Raw genomic sequence first — 25,013 nt, 5'->3', positions numbered from 1 at the left:
GTTGAGCTCAACCACTCACATGTATCATCATAAAGTAATTAGTCGAACCGGTGTGATATTGCCCTCTGACTTGGGTGCATTTTCTGTTTTCTCGAAACCTCAATAAACAGCTAGGTGGTATTAAACTTGACGTAGTGCCGGATGCAACGCCTCTCCGAAAAAAATTGATATGAGAATCACCTGGGAAAAGACGGACTTATCAGCCACGTCCCAAAACGGTATGATTATAAATAGAGACCTTCTCTTTTTCCCTCCTCCCCTTTCGCTCTCCCTCTCCCTCCATAGCACTGATAAGGCAAAAAGGTGAAGCGAATCGATTTTGTCTAACTGGACTTCCGTCACGTGACAATATTCTCGACTCGAGTATCCAACAGGTAACTGAGCTGCGTCCCTTCTTGGCAAAGGTCATATATGATGTCATCTTACCTGCCGAATGGAGGGGCGTGCACGGAGAGCACGTGTCACGTTTTGCATTGACAGATTAACCCATCAACGTTCCTTAAGGCTTAGCAGTTAAGCTTTATCTTTAAGCGCCACAGCCTAGGAATAATGAGAAAATATTTAACAGAAGTTCCTTGCAATTGACCTCAAGAATATTCTTTAAATCCTATATTGATGCAACTTTAAGTAGAAACAAAGTAAAACGCCTCGCGCTTCTAAAACCATGATGTAAAAGATTAAAATGCAGACTGCAAGCAGTGTAGTACCTGCTATAATGATAATCGAAGTTAAATTTTAATCCAATGATTTTGCTTCGTTCTCCTACGTCCATCTTGCAAATTTTGATTATGAACGTGTGGAAGCTAAGCCATGATTGATTAAAGGGGAGAATGCAACAGTGTGTTGTCTGTTGTAGACCCGCCGGAGTTCAGTTCAGTAAAAGAACTGTGGGTGCTGTCAGTATAAGTAGGCTATATTTATTCCGGCTAGGAAGGTCGCACACATACTGTCATGAACAGAAATGCAAACTACTTAGTAACCTGTGAGACGCTGCTGGCTGGAAATAGCTGAGTAGATCTATAGTCGTCGATGGCGGTTAACATTTTTCCAATCATCCGTACAAACATGTGTCAAAAGAAGAAAAGTACAATATTCAGGTCTTGCAAAGACGTCACTACAATACCAGTTCCTGCTCTTCTGCATTTCTGTCACCTCCCGGTTTTTGCGCCATTGGATGTTTACTTCTTGGTTGCTTGGGAGATGGGGTGGCCTGTAAACTTGCAATTCTTTCCATGTCTTCTAAGACCGCGTGTCCATGTATATAAATGTCACCTGGTCAGCTTTAGTTACGATGTTGGGTTTGATATGGGACGCTGGTTTCGGCTTGGGGAGAAAAGGTCATCTGTACGAGGAATCACCAATGCTGTAGTCAAAGGATTCCTTGGCGGGATCCGAGTGGGCGTCGAGCCGAATCACGGGGACACATCGTGGGCTCCCTGAGCCAGGGGCACTTCAGACGCGAGTGGGCCGCGGTCAGATAAAGTGTAGTGACAAACGCATTTTAAGGTGAGCTGGTCTTAAAAGGGTGCACTTGTGGAGTGATTGGATAAGCACTCAGTAGAGCTCGGCACGCCAGTTGTGTCATTGCTAACAGTAGAAAATCCTCGACACAGCATTAATGACCAGTAAGTAGAAAGAGGACCATGGTCATGATCATGGAACTAAGGAATCGCGTGATTAAACCTTATCTAAGGAAGAGGGGGAAGGGGGGTAATCAACTGTGAAACTACACCCTTCTATTTCTTTTTTTTTTCTCCACGTCGCCCTTAGGACAGAAAACAATGGATTATAATATAGGATTCAGAGATGTATTGCTATTTGACTTCAGGGTTTCCTAATGTGAAACAATTTTTAACTTCCCGCAGAGGGATTGTTACATGATCATGCGCATGTGTGATAGTCAAAGGACTGACAAAAGATCATTGCATGTACCTTACAAACTGGCGATGTAATACAAAAATTAAAGATGTGTCGTTTTTCCTCTATTTTTACTTGCTGCGTCAAAGAGTTTGACTATGGACAGATGGAATGAATGCCACGAGTGCCTTTCCATTGCTTCTTAGGTAAAAAAAAAAGAAGAAGAAAGGATGACACAACTTTTCAATATAACGACAATGTTTAAAATCAAATACATTATCAAAATCTTATATGTTTGTCATTATTCGTTCCGATACTCTGATTTCGTCAGAGCGTCAGGACCTGGCAGAGAAATCGACAATCAAGAAATAGGTAGAGCACATCATTCCCTTCCGGCTGGAGCCGATGTATGCACAGATGAAGAATGGATAAATTAAAGTTAAAAAAAAATAAATTTTAGACATTATCTCGCTCTCGTCGTCATAATCTTTTAATCCATGGGTCTCAACTTGTGGCAAGACGAGAGAGCTGGAGCCTAAAAGAATAGCCGAGTTCGGACAACGCTTGATGACTTGACGTCTTTTGACCAGTCCAGGTAGCTACACAGACTGTGATCGAGACAGTGGTCCACATCTGAAAAATATAAGAAAGGGAAAGAATGAAACGTTGCAACTCAATAATTTTTGTAATGATTCTGAAATAGTTACGGTCTAAAAGAAGCTGCAAAAGTAAAACAAGAAACAGACCTTCAGCCTTAGCTAGGAAAACTTGATCGAATTGGTACATCGCGTCGCATTTGGGAACGCTTCCCTTGGTGACAAACCGTCACACCTTATTATCAGATGTTAATTGATGTGGCAATGGTTCAAAGAGGTCGGCAATTTGCAGACGACCATTATCGCCTTGGCTGTCTCACCGGAAGTGAAGACACGAGAAAGCTCGCCGAAATACTGTCTGAATTCTGGCTTCTCTAATTACGAACAATTAACAATGGGAAGAGTTGGCAAGATGTGTTAATGGCTTGACCAATTATCATCAGCCGGTGATAATGTGAATAAAAACGGACACGTGTTTTGGGCCTGGAATGGGTGGACCCTGGACGTGTGCAACTGTCGCCAGATTCGGCTACCAAGGTATAAAGCTCTTAGTTACCGCGCGCAGGTGCATCAGGTTAAAACAGTATACTGTATTCGCGCCAAAAACAGAAGAGCTCCGCTCCAACTGGACACGTTTGGTCACGTTCCCACAGAACACGTGCCTTTCGGTCAAACGTGAGTATTGGCGTAAATGAATATCATGCAGAGTTGATAAAAGTGTGTTTCCAATAAGCATTCCCTTCCTTTCTCTCTCTCCCTTCCTATTGCAGAGGTAACAGTTTTCTTTATTTCGAGGAAAGACAACACACTACTTAGATCATTTGCTGCATGAACACATTTGAAGGATTCTTTTTGATCGTTCATAATTCATAGTACTAAAAGGATGAACAATTTTGCAAGATATCTGCTAATTGCGTGAGTGATTTTAGTCCAGTTGCCACCTTAACCCCGAGGTTTATGATAAAAACTAGCCGAATAATCTTAATGACATATTTTCAACATTATGCAGAACAAAAAGTATAGAAAGTAATCATGGCCTTTTGAAAGCTATTGCTTGTTGTTCATGATATTACATGAAATTCTTGTTAACGTGGATACGTATTTCAAAAACGTGAAATGTTTTAGTAATCTATCCTGGACAGGGTTCTGTGATCAGTTGTAACTGACAAAGAAATTCACCCAATGTAGAATCATGATCGACAAAAATTTAAAGATCTCTTGTCTGCAAGCACTGGTATTCTTCACCAACAATAGAATATCATGCAATGACAGACTTGCCTTGGGGAGTTCTTACAGGAGCCCCTTGGGTAGCGTCCCGATGTCGTAGAGTTGGTTCAGCGTCTGGGCCAGCTCTGTGACCTTGTCAATGATCTGTTGCCTGTCCCTCGGCACCAGTCGCTGCCCGCACCGCTGGAGGAACTTGTCCGGGTGCCAGATGAGCTGCTGGGCTTTGATGAATCGGCGGAGCTCTTGCTTGTTGGTCACGTCCACATCGCAGAGGAGCACCTTGATCATGCTCTCCACCTTGCCGGAGCTGCAGGGCCAGGGGATGTCCCGGTAGCGCAGTAGGTCGTTGGCCATTTCGTGGAAGACCTTCTCGCACTGCTTCATGTAGGAGTGCTTCTGCTTGAGGGTCTTCTGTCTTTCCCGCTCCAGACGCCGTACCTTCTGCCGCTGCATCTGGATCTCCTGTTTCCTCCATTGCGACTCCTGCTTGTCCTCCGGACGGACGTACTCCCGCTGGAGGCGGATGTTATGCACCTTGGGGCTCTGCGGCTGATACTTCTTCTCCTCCTCCTGGTGCTTCCTGCGGAACTCTTGGGCGATCCGACTGGCCCAGGCGTCGAAGGAGTCGCAGTTTTCGTCGGCGTAATCTGTGTTGAAATACAAGCATTTCCAAGTTGAGGAATGCGTGGAATAGACATCTCATGGGTAAACGAAAATAAGGTTGGCAAACATTTCATTAAAAGATTGAAGGTGATGCATCGAACCTACAGACTCGTTTTCGATATCTTTCCGTGTTTGTTTAGGCAAAACATTTGTTACAGGCTTCGCAATCAATACACGAGTATGGCGCAGCAACCAAATGAAACGAATACGAAATGAGACGCCATGGCACTTCTGTGTTGCATTTTTTCCTCTCACTCTGTCGATATGACATAGTTTTCAAATAATTAGATTGTGTATACGCGCTTGCCACTCTGCACGTCATTCGCAACCTTCCGGCTATGTCAGCTTTTAACATTCCTTTCCGTTGTAAACCCACACAGACAACATACCTCAAGAGAAAAAAAAAATGTGCATGTATAATTAAGAAACTGAACAAAATGTATTCTTTGTCATGTATCTCTCAGCTCTGATTGTTACAAGAGTGTTATATGATGAGTACCAAATAAAACATCACTTAAAAAAAAAGAAAGATAAGAAATGAGACAAATCAAAACAACGCAGGGGCCGCGAAAGGTTGTTTGTTTGTTTGTTCGTTTGTTCGTTTTTAGACTGCGGGCGGAAGGCGGGTCAAGGGTCAATGGTATCCCCCTCTCCCCCCCACTCCCTCCCCCCCCCCCCCCCACACACACACACACACACATGGGTACCATTCAAGGACGGAACCTTCGAAAAGTAATGGGTGATGTGATTTCTTTTTCCGACTTCCAATTTCTTTTTCCAGGGCCCCTGCGATGAAGTAACATTAAATTTTAAACAAGATATCAGCTAATACATGTACCTTTTGAACAATTAAATAATGTTGTCAGAAGCAATTAGCAACAACGCCCATCTACACAAAGGACAATGCTGAAATGGGACACACTGGTAAACTGCACTGCCTTTAATCGTTGGGTAATAAAGTTTCTCAGGAGTGCCATACAGCAGCGGAGATAATGAGGGGAAAACACTACGGATGTTAAGCGCTTTTAATTTGATAACTCACGGGTTTGCATGCAGAAGTGCTAAAAAATTCATTGTGCTCTGTACGATTTTGCATTTTTGTGACATCTCTGACGAAAAAAAAAAAAATGATGGTGATGGTGAATAACAAACTCATACCAGCGCAGTTTCCTTCTCAAATGTTTCCTGCATTGTCACTGCGCATTATCATCATCATCATCATCAACAACAACAACAACAACAACAAATGCCCAAAATATTTGAAGACTCATAGGTGGTATCCAAACAGGAGACTTATAGTAGACAAGAGAAGATGTTTCTTTTCAGTCACGATTCAACAAGACGCAAGTGACGTAATATCCTCATTTACGGCTCAAGAAGGGGGAAATCCCTTTAACTCTGGCAGTATACAACAACTAATTACTGAACGAGGCAAAGTTCGACGGGGGGTCTGTAAGTGATCACATCATAATTAAGATGTTATCGCAATTGCCCCCGAGGAAGAGTAGATGGTGGACTTAATTGACGTTGAGTCAAATTACGTGCTCGTTGGGCCAGGTCATGGAGCAAATCAAGTCAATCGCCACGGCAGATTTTTTTTTTTTTTTTTTCTGTGAGTTTTGAGCGGGATACTTGTGTGCTTAAAAATTGTGTGAAGACAACTTCATTACTCTTATATTATTCTGTCAAATCTTTTGCTTTTGCATGGACGTGACTAAGACAATTTGTTTCCATTTTGCATTAATAGGTTCTATGGGCACACTCTCGTAATGACGTTATAATCGCCTCCGTTCTGCACAGGGAAGACACGTTAGAGGAGTTATTTACCTGTGGCGTGCAGGTAATGAGCAAAACAAGGACAACATAAACAAAGAAGAGAAGGACACTCGCAAAAAATGTCTCCAATCTAATCCATTCATAATATTTTGCAGAACGTTCAAGTTCTACATCGACCTCGACAAGCAACCAGACACAATCATGACCAATGATACAGGGGTGCGATCATATAGCGTGATTGCAGACTTTTTTTTTTTTTTTTTGCGTTCATCTGACGTAAACTGACTCAGTGTGACCTACAGTATATATGATATTTTGTGTAACTTCTCAAAACGAATGAGACAATAGTAGTCATCACGTTTGTCACGCTTCACGCTTGAAGTGACTATCCGGTCTAGTCTTTACGTCCAGACCGACACCTTTCTAGCCCTATCACTCAATAGGTTTCTCGACTATGGTCAATACTTTGGTGCTGTAGCTGTACAACACAAAATCTTTACAAACTTGACCACAGAAAAAAAATATACTGATTTTGATTCCTAAAAATTAAAGAAGAGAAATTGAACCGCCGTCCACCAGGAAGCGACACTTTATTCCATCTGATTATTGAATGGGTGTGTCCGTCTGGCTTCAGCATTCCTTGCTTGACCATTCCCATAATACACAAACCGCACGGTTGACCCACGGTCGAACCACCCGAACGAGCTTGAAGGGAGGGGTCAATTGTCACCTCCATCGAAGATAGGATGAGTCGATTACTGTCCTTTCCTGCTACTCAAGGCCAAACACAGTGAGGAACATACAGCAGATTCTATATCGGCGTCATCGTATGGGGTCACTCAATCTGCTTCAGGCAAAAATGGATACACCCGGATATCACTTGCAAAACTAACATAAGCATCGGCTTTATCATTCATCTTACATAGTTGTCGGAGAACGCGTTATCATCTTCCACCTTGAAGCTCCTTGTTTCCAAAGGCCTACACTTGCCTCAACATTGATACCTATAAACAGTGCCCAGGGTGATGCTTATAAATATATTATACACTTTAACCCTTTCTGGTTCAGGGATTTTGAACTGGGTGCACATCACTATTCAGGTTTCCGTTCCAATCGACGCTAAAAAAAAGGACATACAAAAAGTTAACAAATTGCGTATATACGCAATGGATCCCTGTTACCTTCGAAACAGGAATGTAGGCTGACTGTTATTTATCATAAAGAGCTTATATCAAAAGGAGAATACTGGTTAAAAGGGGCCTTTCCCGACAAAATTGACATTTACACTCGATTTTAATGAAAAACATTTCACTCGATCACATTAGAACCCCCCCCCCCATGCACCCCCACACACAATACACCTGTTTTAACCAAGGGAAACGTTTCACTGGTTAACCTCCTCGATCTACCGAGACATTCACATACATGCAGGACGAGGCGTGTATCCCGAAAGGGAGTCTGCGGTACCCAAAAGAACAACATCCACGACAAAACGTAATTAGCAGGTGGAATCCACATCCGCTTATGTCATTTCTCATATCATCGTTAACCAGACTAATGATGTCCCTCTCATTATATGAGGATATCACAACATTTTTTGCATACTTAAATTTTCTTAGCAGGATTCCATGCATGAAATTATCTCGCTCAAAATCTTATTCTACATTAAAACTGGTTACATTAGTACGTGGATGGTGGCTGGGAAGTCACTGTTAACACGTGACAAGATCATTGAGAAACCACGTGACAAAAATTCAAACAACCCCTCCCCTCCACACACACAAACACAAACACACCAGCGTAATATACGCATAATGTCATGTATTTGTGTATTGCACGTACTTTGCAAGTTCATACTGACTATGGAGCATATTGATGCGTTTCTCCCGCTGCCACCATCAGGTGTTCTTTTGATCATCAGATGATCTTTTGATATACAAACTGAATCTTTTTCTCCTGATATCTCTTTGTTTTTATACATTAATCGAGGGAGATTTTAAAGGGGAAATCCACCTAAGAAATAGATGGACTTCAAAAGAAAGAGGAAATTATTCCCTTCAGATCGATACAAAAGTGACAAAATATGGATGAGTAATGAGGAAGACATGGCATTTTGAAATTTCATTTTTTTTTTTCGGAAAACATTTCTTGACCAGTCCTTATGAATACGCAAATGAACTAGTTGCTGATGTCATACCCTCACAAGTTTTCATGTATGTTGTATATGAAATTCGGGGGAAAAAAATTATTTCGAGCTAATACAAGTAAAAGCATGCTCCCATACCAAGGTATATCAGAGTTAACATTTGGGGTTTCTTTATTTTGGGTGGTTTTGTATATATAGATATGTATATATATGTATGCATATATACGGCTGAAATATAGGATAGTTGTCATTTTTGTATACGAAATGATGAGAATTTTTGAGAGCATGACATCGTCAACTTGCTGATTTGAATATTCGTAAGTACTGGGCAAGAAATGCTTTCCGAAAAAATGGAAATTTCAAAATGTCATATCTTCCTTACTTCTTATCGGAATTTTGCCATTTTTGTCTCGTTCTGTGGAGAATATTTTTTCTCTTTCTTTTGAATTTGATTTATTTTTAGGGGGATTTCCTCTTTAAGCTATTCTCGCTCGCGAACATTGCGGCATTTTTCAAAGCGGCGATGAGACAGAATTTAGCAGATGAAGCCAGGAAATAATTTCATCCCTCTGCATTCAGATTTTGATTCGGATCCAGCTTGAACTAATGACAACTCAATCGTTTACGTTCACCTGCCACGTCCTGTATTAGTACTTTGCCCTAGTTACGACACAATTATATAGGTCATTGATTATCGGAGCCAATCAACCGAAGGAAGTATGAAAATTGACGCGTTCAGAAAAATTGCCGAGTGAATTTCGCAAAGTTGGACGTTTGGATGAAATTTCCTAAATTACGTCCAATCAAAGAAAATTCTTCAGAAGAAGATTCGAAAAGGAAAAAAAATCGTTCCTCTTTCTGTTTTTCTTTCTCTCTCTTCTTACACACAAATTATACACACACCTCTCCACAAAACACTGACAGACAGACAGACAGACAGACAGACAGACAGACACACTACCCCTCCCCCATTTTCCACCGTCTGTTGTCTTTTCAACTGACTGTTGAACGGGTTTTGTTTGTTCGAGTTCGTTCTGGTTTGCTCTATTTCTCAGCCTGCGTGCGTTCCTGACACTCCTTAATATCGATCTAAACAATATGTAGCACAACGAATGAAGTTCGATCGAGACTATTTGTTACAAGGCTAATGATAAATCATCCAAGCACTGAATGAAACATCCAGCACATTATAGAACTGTTATTGTCCTACAGGTACTACAGGTCAGGTATATGGAGCCGATGATAGTTGATTTTAAAGGGATGGTATAATATTGGTGGGGATGAGCATTGAGTTTTGAATTTTTGCAAGTTACTGAAAACCACTTATGAAATTTTTATACAGAGGATACCATTCTAAGAGGAATTCAAAGTTTATTAGATGAAAATCGGTTTTGGAATGGCTGAGACATCCAAAAACAAAGTAAAACAAAGTTATCGTAATAAAAGGTGGATCCCACCTTTTATTACATATCTCTTTGTTTAGGATAACTCAGCCATTTCAAAACCATTTTTCATCAAATAAACATTGAATTCCTCTTGAAATTACACATTCTTTCACATTTCATAAGAGGCTTCTCATTATCTCACCAATGAATATTAGAAACCTGAAGTTAGATCTCGACCAGAACTATACGATCCCTTTGATAATCGCCGGCAATATCGCACACTCTCTGACTTCTCCTTCTCAAGATTAACTGTTTCAGAATTATACCGTTGCTGAAGCATGAAACGAATATTGTTATACCTTCGGGTCTGTAATGGTTAATACGGCACTAGAGGGAGCGTCATTGACGTATAGGGTGCATTTTGTTGAGCGACAAACTTGGCATTCCAGTAAGTCTGTTAGTCCCATCCAGGGGGAAGATTGACATCTGTGGCTAAAGTGGCATGCCACGTTGCATTAAGCTAACAGGTCAAGAGTTGGAACCGCGGGAGTGAATATGCGTCAAGCGCTTGATGTGGTGACAACTTCCAGACATTCACCTGAATGTATAGTCATCTCGAAGTAATAAGGCAACTGTATCAACGCCTAGACTTCTGTTTCGCAAAGAATCTAACACGTTAGAGGGATGGTATAGTTTTGCTTGAGATGGGGATTCAGGTTTTAACTTTTTGTGAACTAATTAGAAACCATTTTCATGAAATATGAAAGAGCATACAATTGTAAGAGCAATTGAAAGTTTATTTGATTAAATCGGTTTTGATATGGCTTAGATATCGAAAACACTAACAGGTCCTAATAAAAGGTGTGACCCAACTTTTACTAGGACCACGTGACTTTGTTTTACTTTGTTTTTAAATATCTTAGCCATTTCAAAACTGATTTTCATCAAACAAACTTTGAATTCATCTTACAATGGTATGCTATTGAATATTAAGTAGTTCCTAAACATCTTGCAAAAAAAAGGTTAAAATCTGAAATCGCCCTTCTCGACCAAAACTATACCATCCCTTTAAGCCTTTAAACAGAGCGTCATAAACTTGAATATGTAATGACCGCGCTAACCGAGCCCTCCAGTGAGTTGCGCTGACGTTATCGACCGACCACTGAAGTGGCATTATATTTTAGAGATCTCTGAAATAATATGGTAGACACAACTGAGATTTTCAAAGGGTGGGAGTTGCCCAAAACGCGGCTAAAATGTGTGTCACGCATATTGCGGTACTGATGCAAAGATCGGTTTGGGAGCTAATTAATGGCAACTTGCTGTGCAAAAAAAAAGTGTTTGAATCAAGATGTCCCTTACATTTTACATCGCAAACATGTTCGACAAGATGCCATGTGCTAACGATAATATCTACTCTATATGTCATGTATGTTGTAGGTTCTTCCACATCCCTTGTGATTTCACTCTGAAACTAACAAAACATTTCCAAGTAAGAGATATACCCATGTGTGTGAAAAAGTAACGAAACTGCCATCCGACAAACAAAGTACTCGGTTCGTATTAAAAATCAGCAGATATAAAACATAACAAGAGCCATATCAAATTACACTCACTGTACGAGTGGACGACTTATGAAATGAATCACTGCAGATACTTGAAACAAATGTAATAGGAATGTCGGGAAATCAAAGAAAGGCACTGACACACTTGTCATACCCACAGAAACTTCACGTAATATTTGTTTTTACGGAATTGTATCTGAACAGAACTAAGGCAGGTATGCTTCACCATGTACGAAATATTTGTAATCAGAGTGTTACCACTTTTATCGCTTACTTTTTCGACATCAGTTCATTTTCGTTTTGTTTGTTATATAGATGTAATAACTTCTGCTGCAGCAAAAACGCAAACACGTACAACAGTATACAAGGGGGAGTACATCAAGATAATTAATACCAGCAAAAGCATCATTAAAAACAAGACCCCACTTTTTAAACTAGCATTGTTTGATTCCGCTCTTCTCGTCGCATATTTCATTTTTCATTCATTTCATTTTTATTTAATTTCCGGCCAAAACATATAATATGACAATTTCATATAAACAAATTAAGTACAATGTAACTATTACATTTCCAAATGAAATTTAGATGCACGTCATTTGTTTACATGACTCAATAAACATACTAGTTGAAAAAATACATGGGCAAAATGTGACTGAATCATAAGAAAGAAAAGGTCGGAAATGGAGGGGACTGCTAAAAAGCCAAGCTTGTAGAATGCAGTCCCCTCGTGAGTCGTGAAAATTATAGTAATAATGTAACAAGACAATTTGACATATTCCTCGGGAAACAGAAAATAAAACAAGTATACGCACACAAAACGCACACACAGACAAAAACAAAGCTGCTCTCTTACATACGCGAGGAAAGAATAAATAGGAGGTCAAAGGCCAGATGGGGACAGGAAGACAGAGGAAGAGAGAGAAAAGGGCAAAGGAGGAAGAGTTCAAGGGCCAATGCCAGGGCACATGAGACTTTGGTCTTACCAAGAAGTGGACTATCTATAAGTAATATATATAACAGTTATGAAATAGATTAAACAAAGTAAAGACATTAACAGCAAAGAAGTCAGTTAGCAACTTTCGAAATGCAAATCCCCAGTGATATAAGAATTGATAAACATTTTCTTTAATTTCAAAGTAAAAGTGTTAAAACTTAGAGATTCTTTTATGCTGCTGTCAAGGGAGTTTCAAAATTTAGGTCCAGCGAAGGAGAATATAGACTTTGCCAAAACCGTCCTAGAGAGTGGTAAATGGAATTCATTGATTTGTCTCGTGGGGTATGAATGTACAGTTTTATTTTGAATAAACATGGAATCAAACGCAAAAGGAAGGGAATTATTTATCAATTTGTACATAAACTGACCTAAATTCAAACAATACAAATCCTTAATTTTTAAAATATTATTTTGATAAAACAAATCGTTTGTATGACATCTCCACGACTCTCTACAAATAATACGAAGAGCTTTTTTCTGCAATAATAATATTCTTTCTAGATATGAGGAGTAAGTGTTGCCCCAGGCGAGAATGCCATAGTTCAGATAGGGTTATAGCATATGAAATACTAGTCGTGATCAAACAATGACACTAGCCCGCATGTATCAAGGGCCACTTTTAAAAATATGGTTACAGTTCCTTTATTTGAAGGTTCGTTATTCAGAACGTTCGTAAATCCGAAAACGAAATAAAGTTCGCAATTCCAAAGGTTCGTTAATAGAAAGCATCCTTCCCCTTCAAGATTAGCGAACCTTCATCTTCTGAGTAAGGAACCTTCGGGATAAGGAACCTTCGGAAAAACAAACATCATCCGAAAATACAGCCCTTCGTCTAGGTTAACCTCTTCGGTACATGTTGCCACTGCTCTAACAGAGGGCCGTAGCATTATCATCACCCTTAAAGCGTTTCTATAGGTACCCAATTACAACTGGGTGGAGAGGGACATAGGCCTAATGGGTAAAAACAGATTGTCCAAGGACATAAGCGTTAGGCACTGGGCGGGATTCGAACTCGGGACCTCCAATCGGCAGTCAAGAGTCTATCCACCAATCCCTGCAGTGCCCCAACCTGGCTGGTACGGCAGCCAGTCTTGAAAGAAAAAAGAAGAAGAAATGTTTTGTTTGAATTAAGGTCATGTATAAAGTGCCGGTATATCGTGTTGCTGCGAAAGAAGGAGAACTATAGGCATTGTCGTATGACTAATCGCCCCAGCCATAACAATCATCACCATGTCCTCAACTCTCCCGTGGTTCCCCCAACCCTGGAAATTAAGTAGGTACCTGTCAAAGTCAGGGCGTGACGTCAGAAAGCCAAACCCACAGGGAGTGCTCCTTAAACCTGCACGTACACGGTGGCAACACGATTATTTTGCACTTGTATGAGCACACCTTGTCTTTAGTCCTTTCTGGATAAAGATTGTATGTTTATAATCAACACATGTTGCTCTCATGCGGTACAGTTTGAACGTCTGGTGAAAAGACGTTACCCATTGAGCATAATCTTATGACGTATGACTCAGCGTATAACGAATTTGACTTCCTGAACCCTCATTTACATGAAAATCAGCTAATCAGATTGGACTATTTAGACTATTATAGTTAGTTGCCAATGCAGCAGTCTTAATTTCTTCACTTAAACTTTTCATAAAGTTATTATGTACATAAAGTATTATCATCATCTACAGAGATGTTGCCAAAGGCTTATGATACTGTTGTGCAAGGACGGTTGCAGTATTAACGCAAAATTAGTCTGCTACGACACTGACCTAGAGAAACAAGACTGACCATGTGCTGTGTGCGAGCAGGGGAAGGAAAGAAATATTCTTTTCACACCTCCCTGTGGTCAAGTGGTGTGGTGCAATCCTGATACATGTGTAAATTTTGATATATCATTATCATACGCTCTCACTGTTCACGTGAAGACTACCCAGGTAAACCATGAATCATCGAATCACCTCGACTGTCAGGGCAGTCTGTGCAAAATCCCTTTAATCTGATGCTTTTTATCTCTTTCTTCTGACGAGAAATGCTATATGCTTAACGTCACCCGGAAGTGATCACCCCGCGCCCCTCTTTGACTCGCACGTCAGCAGGTGCGTTGACGACGCAAGGCAAGTCTCGTGTGATGAAGTCTTGGGAATACCCAACATCACCAGGTATACCACAGACTGACAGGACTGATAGACAAGCAGTATTCCTTTAAAGGGATGATGCAGTTTTGGTTTAGATGGGGGATCCAGATTTTACGGGGGTTTTTGCGAGATAATTAGCAACCATTTATGAAATGCCAAAGAGCATACAACTCTAGGAGGAATTCAAAGGTGATTTCATGAAAATCGGGTTTGAAATGGCTGAGATATCCAGAAACACAGTAAAACAAGCTGCTCCTAATAAAATGCGAGTTCCACCTTTTGTTAGGACTGTTTTTTTTTTCGATATCTCAGCCATTTCGAAACCAATTTACGTCAAATAAACTTTGATTTCCTTTTAGAATTGTATGCTCCTAAAACAAAGTGGTCCTAATAAAATGTGGGCCCCACCTTTTATCAGGACTTCTCTGTATTTCAACATCTCAGCCATTTCAAAACCAATTTTCGTCAAATAAACTTTGAATTCCCCTTAGAATTGTCGGTATTTTCATATTTCTAAAGAGATTTCTCACAAAAAAGTTGGAAACCTGAAGCCCCATCTCAACCACAACTATACCATCCCTTTAACCCTGAGTGAGTATGGGTAGAGAACAACGATTTCCAAGTTCAGAGTGGATGTATCAACGTTATAAGCTACAGTACAAGTATACGTGTGTGTGTCTATCCTCATGTGTGTGGCAGATGCTGCTTGTTCTCGCCTTCTGCCTTTATTCAGAGTTAGATTCGATACGGCAGTGGCTATAAGCTCATCAAATCCGGCACTAATTAACAAATACATTGACGAGTGTGTAAAGAAGAAGTCGATCCTTGTGCCATCGGGAATCTGCATCTTCACACTTCACACTCTGGATCCTGCCAGCCTAACAGGATGAGGCCTAAACATTGGCAAATTACACCCTTCGAAAAGTAGGATAGATAAAAGCAGGTACAAAGTCTCACCGGAAAGATGCAGTATGAGATGGGGGTAACTGAGAAAAAAATGAAGAGCTGGTATAGAGGATACACATATACTTGCAGAGGCAGTAGTAAACGAAACAGGTGCAGAAAAGAGGACCGAGGTAAAAAAGTGGTGGTAGCGCATGAGATCGTACCAAGTGGATGAGGTAAAGGCCTAAGATCCATGATTACGGCTCTTGAAAAGGTTTACATATAGATTATAGGACCAAGGTAGCTCTATACCTGAAAGTGGCACATTGGAACAAAGAAGATTTAGGATTACGAGTGGGGTAAAACAAAGAATAGATAGATAGATAGAGAAAAAGATTATTCTTCTCGTCACTGATTGAGCCCCGTCTATAACCAGCGTTGCCATGGCGACAGACTAAGACCGCCAGAGCTCTCTAACCAATCATCAAAGACATCACTTCCTATTTTCTTCATGGTTTGCAATCAATTCATTGCAAAACACCGCTCGAGGTATACTTTGTATGCAGCTGAGAGTAAGTTTGTCGACTTTCGGAATTGCATGATAATCAAAGGAGTTTCGCACGTCCCTCCATCCACTAACCATACTAACCGGATCAACTATAGCTTGTCAATGTCGAAGGATCGACCTAGCGCTCGATAGGACACTGAGGCAAACCTTATTATCTTTTTTTCAGGATGTGACTATCACAAAAATCACGAAATTGCATACGAAATTGCATGCTTTGATAAATGAAAAAATACAAATGTATACCAAATACTATTGTTTCTTAAAGTACTGACCGATTCCAGGTAAATGATCAAACTTTAATCGAACATGTACACATTCTTAATAGAAGGGAGTCACTTTGGCATGCAGTCCCTTTGATATACGTCGGTGTTTGCTGACAGATGCTCAAGTGTTCCATAAGAAATATTAGTTCACTTACTACACGATAGGCTTAAGCTTTATTAAACGGTCAATTTACACAGGGTGTTCTTATCGCATGTCAGCACACGCCAAGGAGTGGCATTGGGGTATACAGTGAAATTCAGACACACCTGCGCAAATGCACGGAGGACATGGAGTATGTGCTTACGTTCCCATGGTAACATCGGACGCAAAGGACTTGGTGCCTTCACCCTGTAAATTTGTCTTCTTACTTAAACAGCGCGTGATAATTATACCTGCGTCATTATCTTTTATGTGGTTTCGATATGTTAAAGTAAAAGTCGTTTGATTGCGCTTCTTTCCACTTTCCCTCCACTAGAGCTGACACTGCTGGGTCTAGTTAAAAGCTGTATATATGAATATAAATAGGCCTTCTTTTACGTTTGTTTGTTTTAGTGTTTTTCCTTCACAGACAGTGGGTATGAGTCGACTCCAGAGATGTTTGTCTTCTGAACCACATGACGCACATTCGAACCTGTTTCACTTGCTTGCCAGTACAGTACTTCAGGGAAGGGGTGGGGGGGGGGGAGAGATATGGGGGGGGGGGGCAGGAGGAGGATTGGCGGAAATGTGACAAGCGGAAGCAGTTGATTAGAGGGAATAGGGCGCAACTGTGGCAGGTCTCTTCTTGTATTTAGAGAGTCCGACGAGGATGGGTAGTAGAGACGAAGGGGAATTTGAAAGGGGCCCTTCCATCCTATACAGTATCATGGCTTTCTATTGCCGCAGGCATGACAGGCAAGCGGATTGTAAGGGTGCTAAGGCAATATAGCGACTGGCATAACAAAGTTCATCGTCATCTCTTCCGTTTATTAATTTTAAAGAATAAGACAACAACCCACAAAATATAACAATATGGTTGGTGCCAATTAATGACGGTGTCCAAACGTGATATACCATAGCATCATACTTTTCTTTTTCAGAGAATCAACAAGTTTGATTTAGTTGTGATGTCTTCAAAACATCATAAAAGAGATTTCCCGAATCGGCTTTTTGCTTGACGTAGAACACTAAACTTGCTAATACGCTGCACTTTTTAATAGCAATATTAATTCGCATATACTTCCATTAATGAACGCGTCGTACAATTTCATGTGCGAAGATGATTTTTGATCCACATTCTCTGGATCATACGAGCATTGTCACTGATTGTCACTGATTGTTAGACATTATTCGACCAGCCTACAAGAATAAATTCAAAGCCAAAAGAGAGACGTACCCTGGGTACAGTCAGGAAAACACACACTGAATTGCCGATAGATTTCTTGTTTCTTAAACTGAACAAAACTGTATAACCGTCCCACTAAAAGAAGCAAACAAGATTTTTTTTTTAAAGGAATGTAAACCTCTGCTACATGTATTGCATTCGGAGCCGTGTTAAAGAGAAGAATAATATAACAGCATATATCTTTTAAAAAAATGCGAAAGAGTCCACTCGATGATTGACAGGTCAACATGATTTTTTACCCGAAATACGGATTTGAGTCGGAAAGCCTTCCAAACTTTCAATTTAATACTCATAAGTCGTGCCAAAGTGCCACATTAAAAAAAGACAAGGGCTATAATTACGAGAAACCCGCGGATGACATTTTCGTTCAGATAAACAAGTAAACATTTATAGAGGTTGTCGCCTCGGGATGATCAGATCAGCTGTTGCGATTTTTAGGACAGAACTTGAATTGTCCGTCATTTACTTTTGGACCTTCCGGCGTTCTTTCACCGCAAACAGTGCCAAACGTTCCGCGTGTAGACCGTACACATTACAGGAGCAAAGCAGAGTGAGCTTATCCCAATTCAGAACAAAAATAGAGCCCCGTTCTTATTGCTCTGGCTCCTGGCTCTAGGCTCCAGTCTGTGTATCGCCATGATCACGGATAGCTTAGGTTAAAGCATTTATCAGCAGGGCTAGACCAGATTTGGTCATGACCAAGGCTAAGCAATATACAGACGGGTGGCTAGCGTTTAGACCAGGACCGGAGTCCTAGGATTCGGCACTGTGACTCCGACAGAAGTGGTCTATAGACCCCATAATAGGCCTATGGTCTCGCGCTATCTTGTCGGTCAAAGTCTAGCGTATTCAGAGAGAAAATTTTCACTTCACTATGTAGCATACCAAATATTTCACACTTGCAACATGAGCACTTAGTAATTACAAAATTAATTAGCGGTACGAGTAACAAAATATAGGTTTAGATATGAAAACAGTTCAATATAATGTGATCTCAAATTGTAAGCGTGCAAAACATCATTCCTGACCTATAAACACACAATTATTCTATAGATTATAAAAGAAATGACAAAATTTCACCTTCCCAGCAGTCATGCTCCCACATGACCTTATCTTCCGGGTCATCGTCCACCATTTTCCACTGCGGCTCCTTCTCACTCTTCCTCTCCTCATGCCGACGTGTCAGGTGACTTTCTAAGTCCTAAAAAGAGAAATAATAGACAAAAGGAGTGCATGGATTATCATGGTCTGGCAGCAACTATATACTTACGTTCTGAACTTCCTGCATAATATATACAGCGAGTTATAGAACAACTGAAAAACTTCATAAATATAGCGTGTGATAATTGTGTTCTAAATTCATACTAGTATACATTAAAATTAACGTACAAGCAGGAACACACAAGTCATACATACATGTGCACATGTATATCATGTATGTATTATACAAGATCATAATTATCATGTATCTCTCTCTTTCTCTCTCCCCCCTCTCTACGCACACACACACACACACACAATACAATGCTGTTTACAATTTCTTATAGGCGCCTTTAAGTTTTGCTCTGTAAAAGAGAGATTAAAAGAGAACGGAATTGATTCTTTTCCGCTGTTTTGCAGAGTTTTCGGAATAATGTGACTTTCATACTTCCTACAAAAGGATAACTTGACAATCCCTGTTAATCTTACATTGATTACGTGCCCCTCGTATTACTTTCCGACACGCACTATCTCTCGCGTACACGCAATGTCATTGATAAACATCACGTACGAAGTATCAAGGATCCGCTAATCTTCATCCCTCATCGACGCACATTAATGTTGCGGGATTGCCGAATTAATGAGACTGCGGTCTGCGCATGCGCGCAAGAGGCTAATATCAGATCTGCCACAAATCCGCATTGATTGCGTCTGTTGATTGATGCGCTGCATTTTGTGAAATATCCGCAGTTCTGCACTCCAAAATATTGTGCCGACTTCACAGACCTTACTGCCTTATATACATGAAACAGATGGACGTGAATATTTTCGTCAGCTGACAGAAATGAAGAGAGCAAATCATTTACAAGGCGACTATGATAGTATATTTATATACTTTATGGAGGCAAAAACGGGCATTTAACTGCCGATATCTAAGAAAATAGTATATTATAACAACATGCTCCGAAGACTGGCTAATATAACTTTCAAGAAAATTGTTTTGATGAAATGACTAAAATGATAAGTTGTTGTTTGTCTGTTGTATAAAATACGGTTTTGAAAATCACTATCAGTCTCAGAGCTGTTTTGCAGTGAGTCGGTATGTCAATTTACTGCATGGAACAAACACATTAGAAATGTAACAACTAAAGAAGAACATAAATTGGCAATGCAAAGGACCAATAGAGCTAAATTTGAAATAAGAGAAGGGCGTAATTTTACAGCAACAAAAAGATAAAAAAGAAGAGGAACATGGTGAAATGTGATGAATGAATGGCAAGTCATTTTCAAAACGCTTTATACCTACTGAATGACTGCCGATTATCAACTGGAATTAAACTACCTTTGCTATGTTTAGGTACTAAATTATTCTTCGAGATTTGGAAAACCTATTGGCAGCCACATTGGACATTAGGATATTTGTATTGGGAAAAAAAAGAGTGATGGTGGCGGGGGGGGGGAGGAGGTAATTCTATGTGGTGCACGCCGTTGGTTAACTTAAATGTAAGCTGTGATCTGAACTACCGACCTACCTCCATATCAAGATACATTGCGAATCGAACGTGATGTATTATTTATATTTCTCTGTCTGTAACCATATCCCATGTTTGTGCGTGTGTGCAAAAACATACAGGTTTGTGTAACTTCGTGTGTACCATTCACACAGTCCAACAACAACAACAACATGCGTACGGAAGTAAAACAAAAGAAAATAAAAGACTGGATTGCAGTAAGGGAGAAATGGAGAAAGGAAAGTGATGATATACGACGGGAGCATGATGAAACAAAAACTTTAGAATACAAATAAGAATGAAATGCATCCGTATTCCTAAATCTCAGGCGATTAAGATTGAGCAGCACAAAGGCAGGTAAAGCCTTTTTAAAGGAAATGCAGAATTAGAGTGTAATTCCCCAAATCATCAGTATAGCGACGGATAATGGTGTAGACGTCTTAAGCACCGTTGTCATGGTAACTACGCTCTGGCGCTACTCAGCGAGGCACGGCCCTAAGCGAGGCTGTTCCCCTTCTCGTAACTTGACGGCTTCGGTGCCGACTGATGGCTCATATATCGTACATAGAAACGCGCAACAACCCCACTAACCATTGCAATGAGACTTTCATATTACATTTGGGGGAACAGTGGGATTACACATGGAAGGAGATAGTAACTATCCACCTCGGCTTAAACAGAGATCTATAAAGACGTGAGAAAATTATTCCCGTCTGTGTATATACCTGTACGTGTTGTGAGCTGGCGTGTTTACGGGGTCTGGTATCGGTCTATCTGGAACTAGTAATTAGGTTATTCATCCTGTTCTATTGTGAATAATTATAAAGCTTGGCGATTCTTTAAAAACTTTTGGAAATACGGGGGAGAGTTTTGACCATAAATAACCCAGCCTTGGTGTTGGATAATGGAAGTCTTACTCATGTTTTAGCACGATACCTAATAGCTATTGCCTGCGTCATCACATGCCAGTTGGCACTCCATACTCCAAAGGGTCCCTGTGCATTTCATGGCAAGGCCAAACAAATATCAAAAATAAAAACCCAGAACAAAGGGACATAAAAGATAACAATTTTAAGAGTAGCCATAGCCACGACCTAGGAGAAAACATAGAAGCAAACAAAGAAACAAAGAAACAAGCAGGAAAACAAACAAACAAAAAAAGCAAGACATCTTGTGATCAACTGAATTCTATAGGTGTTTCAAATATTTTTCATACTTCATTCGTGACCTGAAATGAGTACGGAGGATTAGTGCTGGATGTTGTGTTACGACAATAGCAGCAGGGTGCTCGCATTGAGGGGACAGGATTTGGGCCTGATTAACCCATAAACCAGCAAGGATGTACGCCACTCCTACAGTCTTTAGCACATGCCGATGCGTGAAACGAAGTTTGAGGGCAGTGCATAGCCGTCCCTTAAGGACAGGGGTGCAGTCAGTTTGCTCTGTATTGAAGATTATGCACTCTTTTGTTGTTGTTGTTGTTGTTGTTGTTGCTATTTTGCATTAATAACACCTCTGCTGAAAATAGATATAGGCCTATATAGTTATACATGTCATTATATTTCCGTTGACATCGCCAGTTTAGCGTAGTAACACTGGCTTTCCAGAATGCATTATTCACTTGCAAAACAGCAAAAGATGGCCCATCAAAATGTTCTTCACTGTTACGTAGTTAAAATGAATATGACTAAGAACAGCATGAAGTTTTAAAGATGATGAAGAAAAAGAAGAAGAAGGAGAAAAAGAAGAAGAAGGAGGAGGAGGAGAAGGAGGAGAAGGAGGAGGAGGAGGAGAAGAGAAAGAAGAAGAAGAAGAAGAAGAAGAAGAAGAAGAAGAAGAAGAGGAAATACTTGGCATGTGTTTGGACAGACAACCATTATAACCTTGCACCAGTGAATAATGCCAAAGCAATCCTCGTATGTCTGTGCATGTTCTTGAACTACGTTCATGCGTACTTGAGGGCTGCTAACAGACACTGTTTATTGGTTTGCGCGATGGTGGGATGATGCGAAGAGTCTGTATACTTTGACGGAAGTACTGTGATGATCCGATCTCGGCGCACCGGCGACGTATCGAGCGTTACTATATAGGGATATTAAAGTCAATATTCATGCCACGATCAAGTTCAGTTCAGCACACAGAGTGGATGAAATAAACAACAGTAGAGTGAAAATTTCACGAAAATCGGACAAGTTTAATAGAGAAAAGTTCAGGAATCTTGAACTTTCATATATTTCCTCCTAGAGCAGAGATGTTGTTTATAGTCCATAAAACGCATGTCACGGCCTTAGAAGTATGCCACTGACTTGTTCACCAATTTCACAAGGCGTTTTTTTTTTCGACATAAAGTTCAGGAGAAAGCTATTATACATCATTAAATCAAATAATTGTGTAGAATAGTGACAAGATAGCAATGATATTGTAGGTAAAAAAGACACTTTGTAATAAGTTTATGGACAAACTATAGGAAGAATTGTGAGGGGATGGCATCATCGTTTTGTATAGATAATCATTTTTCATGACATCATCACCGATGTCACTGACCTAGACAAACATATGAAACACTCAAAGTCCATTAACTTTTCTATTTTGGTTCGATTTGTCCGTGAATGTGCAAGTGAAGATGTATAAATACATCTGCCATGACAGATCTGGAACAGTAACATTTCTTGTGTTGACATTCTGTCGACTTTGTCTTCAGAGAAACTCGACAGACCCTAGGGGAGAATTGTGTCTAGACTTGAATGACGAACATTCCATGACGTCATCAGGCGCCTGCGCGCGCATCGTTGCATAACAGTGAAAAGACAATCTACAAGACTCGCCTCTTTTCCAGTCAAGCGACAGACATAATTATGACACATCAAAACTCTGGGTTAGAATGGGATGAAGATTGTGACATGATGATAGAAATCGGGAAAACTAGTGGCAATATCCTGGGCAGACGGCAGGATTTTACACTGTTTGAAACAAAGGAAATCATTTGAATTTTGTCTGACTTTGAAATCATGTTAGTTTCGTAGACGTATTTTGCCATCTGCTTATTGAGGTTGTACGAATAAACTGACAATAATTTGTTTTTCTTTCATAGTTTGATATTCTTTAAACACACAGCGGATGGCACGATATTAAATGTTTGAAATATCACCATGTTTAGATCGAGAGATGTTTTCCTGAAAGTCTGAACAAAGTAAAACAAATAATATTCTCATCCCCACCACCATCTTTCCAAACTAACTGAGAAATTTTTGTGTGTTTCTCACAGAATACAACGGCAGTAAGTAAGACTTGCTAGCTTGCTATATTATGTGTAAGTGTACTGCACACGGATCGACATGCAATGTGATCAGGGCCCTGTTGCATAAAACCTTTACCGCTGGACTTACCGCTCCTTTCTAGCGGTAAGTCTTCAAATTAGCGGTAAATTTTATAATCCTTGATGCTGATTGGCTGTGACGCCTAATTTTGATGGTAGTTACCATTGAAATTCAACGGTAAGTTTTATGCAACGGGCCCCTGATTTACAAAGATCTTTCATTTAAAGATTTTTTTTAAAGAATAGTAAGACTGTGCAATATTTCGATATACAACAAACAAGTAGCTCTGTGTGTGTAACAGTAGAGTGTCTAGGTCTGCATACTATAGTGGCTGTAACTCTAAAATCGACTCCTTATTTGACTTTTTAAAGATCGGCGAAAGATCTTATATAGCAGTCTGTAGATGTATATATGAATTTGCCAAAAGTTATATTGATTGGACTGCTATACCTATATTGCAAAAAAAAAAAATGGTTTTATATCCAACAAACTATCCGTTCAAAGTACACACTAATTTTGTTCTAAATAAACACCGTTGTCATCTGTGTGTCCCGTTCTTTTGATCTGTACTGTCATGACTGTTCTAAGGCTTATCCAATTATACTTTCTTGCAAGACATTTGATTCGTTTTTGTTTAAAATTTGAAATGCAGACACGTGCATTCACAGCGGAAATGCGCGCCAAAAATAAAATGTGCCTGTGTTGGCGGGGTGAATGGGTGCTGGCTATTTGGCGTTGTCAAGGAATTGCGATACGGATCATGGACACGGGATATGCTTTAAAATATTACCAGCTGGGCATACACACCAGAGGGAAAACTCGTGATTTGGCTTGGCGAAGGCGACGTGGACATCAAAAAGCAAAGACCAAAAATTAGAACGGTCAAAATACTCTGTAATATTCCACGAGCGACCATCCGGAAAATATCGAAAACGGGCAAAATGCCAGTGGGCCATGGACAAATGCCCGTTTCGTAGAGTGATTTGCAACAACTGCAACCTGCAACAAACATTTTCACGATATCGACAGCAAGGGCGCAACTGTTAAAAACACCTGCAAGCATTTCAGGCGTTATACCATCATCGGAAACTGATGTAGTTCCACAGCTATAATTAAACCTCTAATTTGTGCTAAAGGTCCGAAGACTCGTGAAGAAGACAGGACAGTTTATCTACAATAATTTTGACTTGGAAGCGTCGAAAGCTGTAGTTTATAGTCTATCTTTTCGATATACTGGAATAAGATAAGATCTTGGCTGATAGAAGTTAAAATGCTGCCCATATACACGTTCATATTGATTGTAACATACACAAATGGGTAAAGTCAAACACACAAAGTTTGAATGTAAGTTTCCTAAAAATCCTGTCAAGAGTGAAAGAAACTTGGGAAATTCAAAAGTTTATGTGTTTTCCCAAAACACTAATATTGATCGCATGCAGACACGTAATTTCTGTAAATGAGTTCGAAAGATTAAATCTATGGCCTCGCACGCCTCCCATGCCTTAGATTTGCTCGCATAACGGTGTTTCCAGACGTCATTTTC

The 25,013-nt window shown here is 40.1% G+C and overlaps 1 protein-coding gene across 1 annotated transcript in view; it reads right to left on the bottom strand.

Moving 5' to 3' along the window:
- Nucleotides 1–3,743: 3,743 nt before the first annotated feature.
- Nucleotides 3,744–25,013, bottom strand: part of LOC139741144 (NF-kappa-B inhibitor-like protein 1) — a 30,592-nt gene continuing 9,322 nt past the window's right edge. Inside the window, exons 3-4 of the mRNA XM_071651731.1 lie at nucleotides 18,523–18,643; nucleotides 3,744–4,327 (exon numbers count right to left, since the gene is read on the bottom strand). Coding sequence (XP_071507832.1) covers nucleotides 3,744–4,327; nucleotides 18,523–18,643 — 705 coding nt within the window. The remainder of the gene's footprint in view (nucleotides 4,328–18,522; nucleotides 18,644–25,013) is intronic.

The sequence above is a fragment of the Diadema antillarum genome, unplaced genomic scaffold (genome assembly GCF_040938485.1).
Source record: "Diadema antillarum isolate AM-2024a unplaced genomic scaffold, OU_Dant_1.0 seq00000906_RagTag, whole genome shotgun sequence".
In the NCBI taxonomy this organism is placed as follows: Eukaryota; Metazoa; Echinodermata; class Echinoidea; order Diadematoida; family Diadematidae; genus Diadema; species Diadema antillarum.
This window is presented reverse-complemented; position numbering and strand designations above follow the sequence as displayed.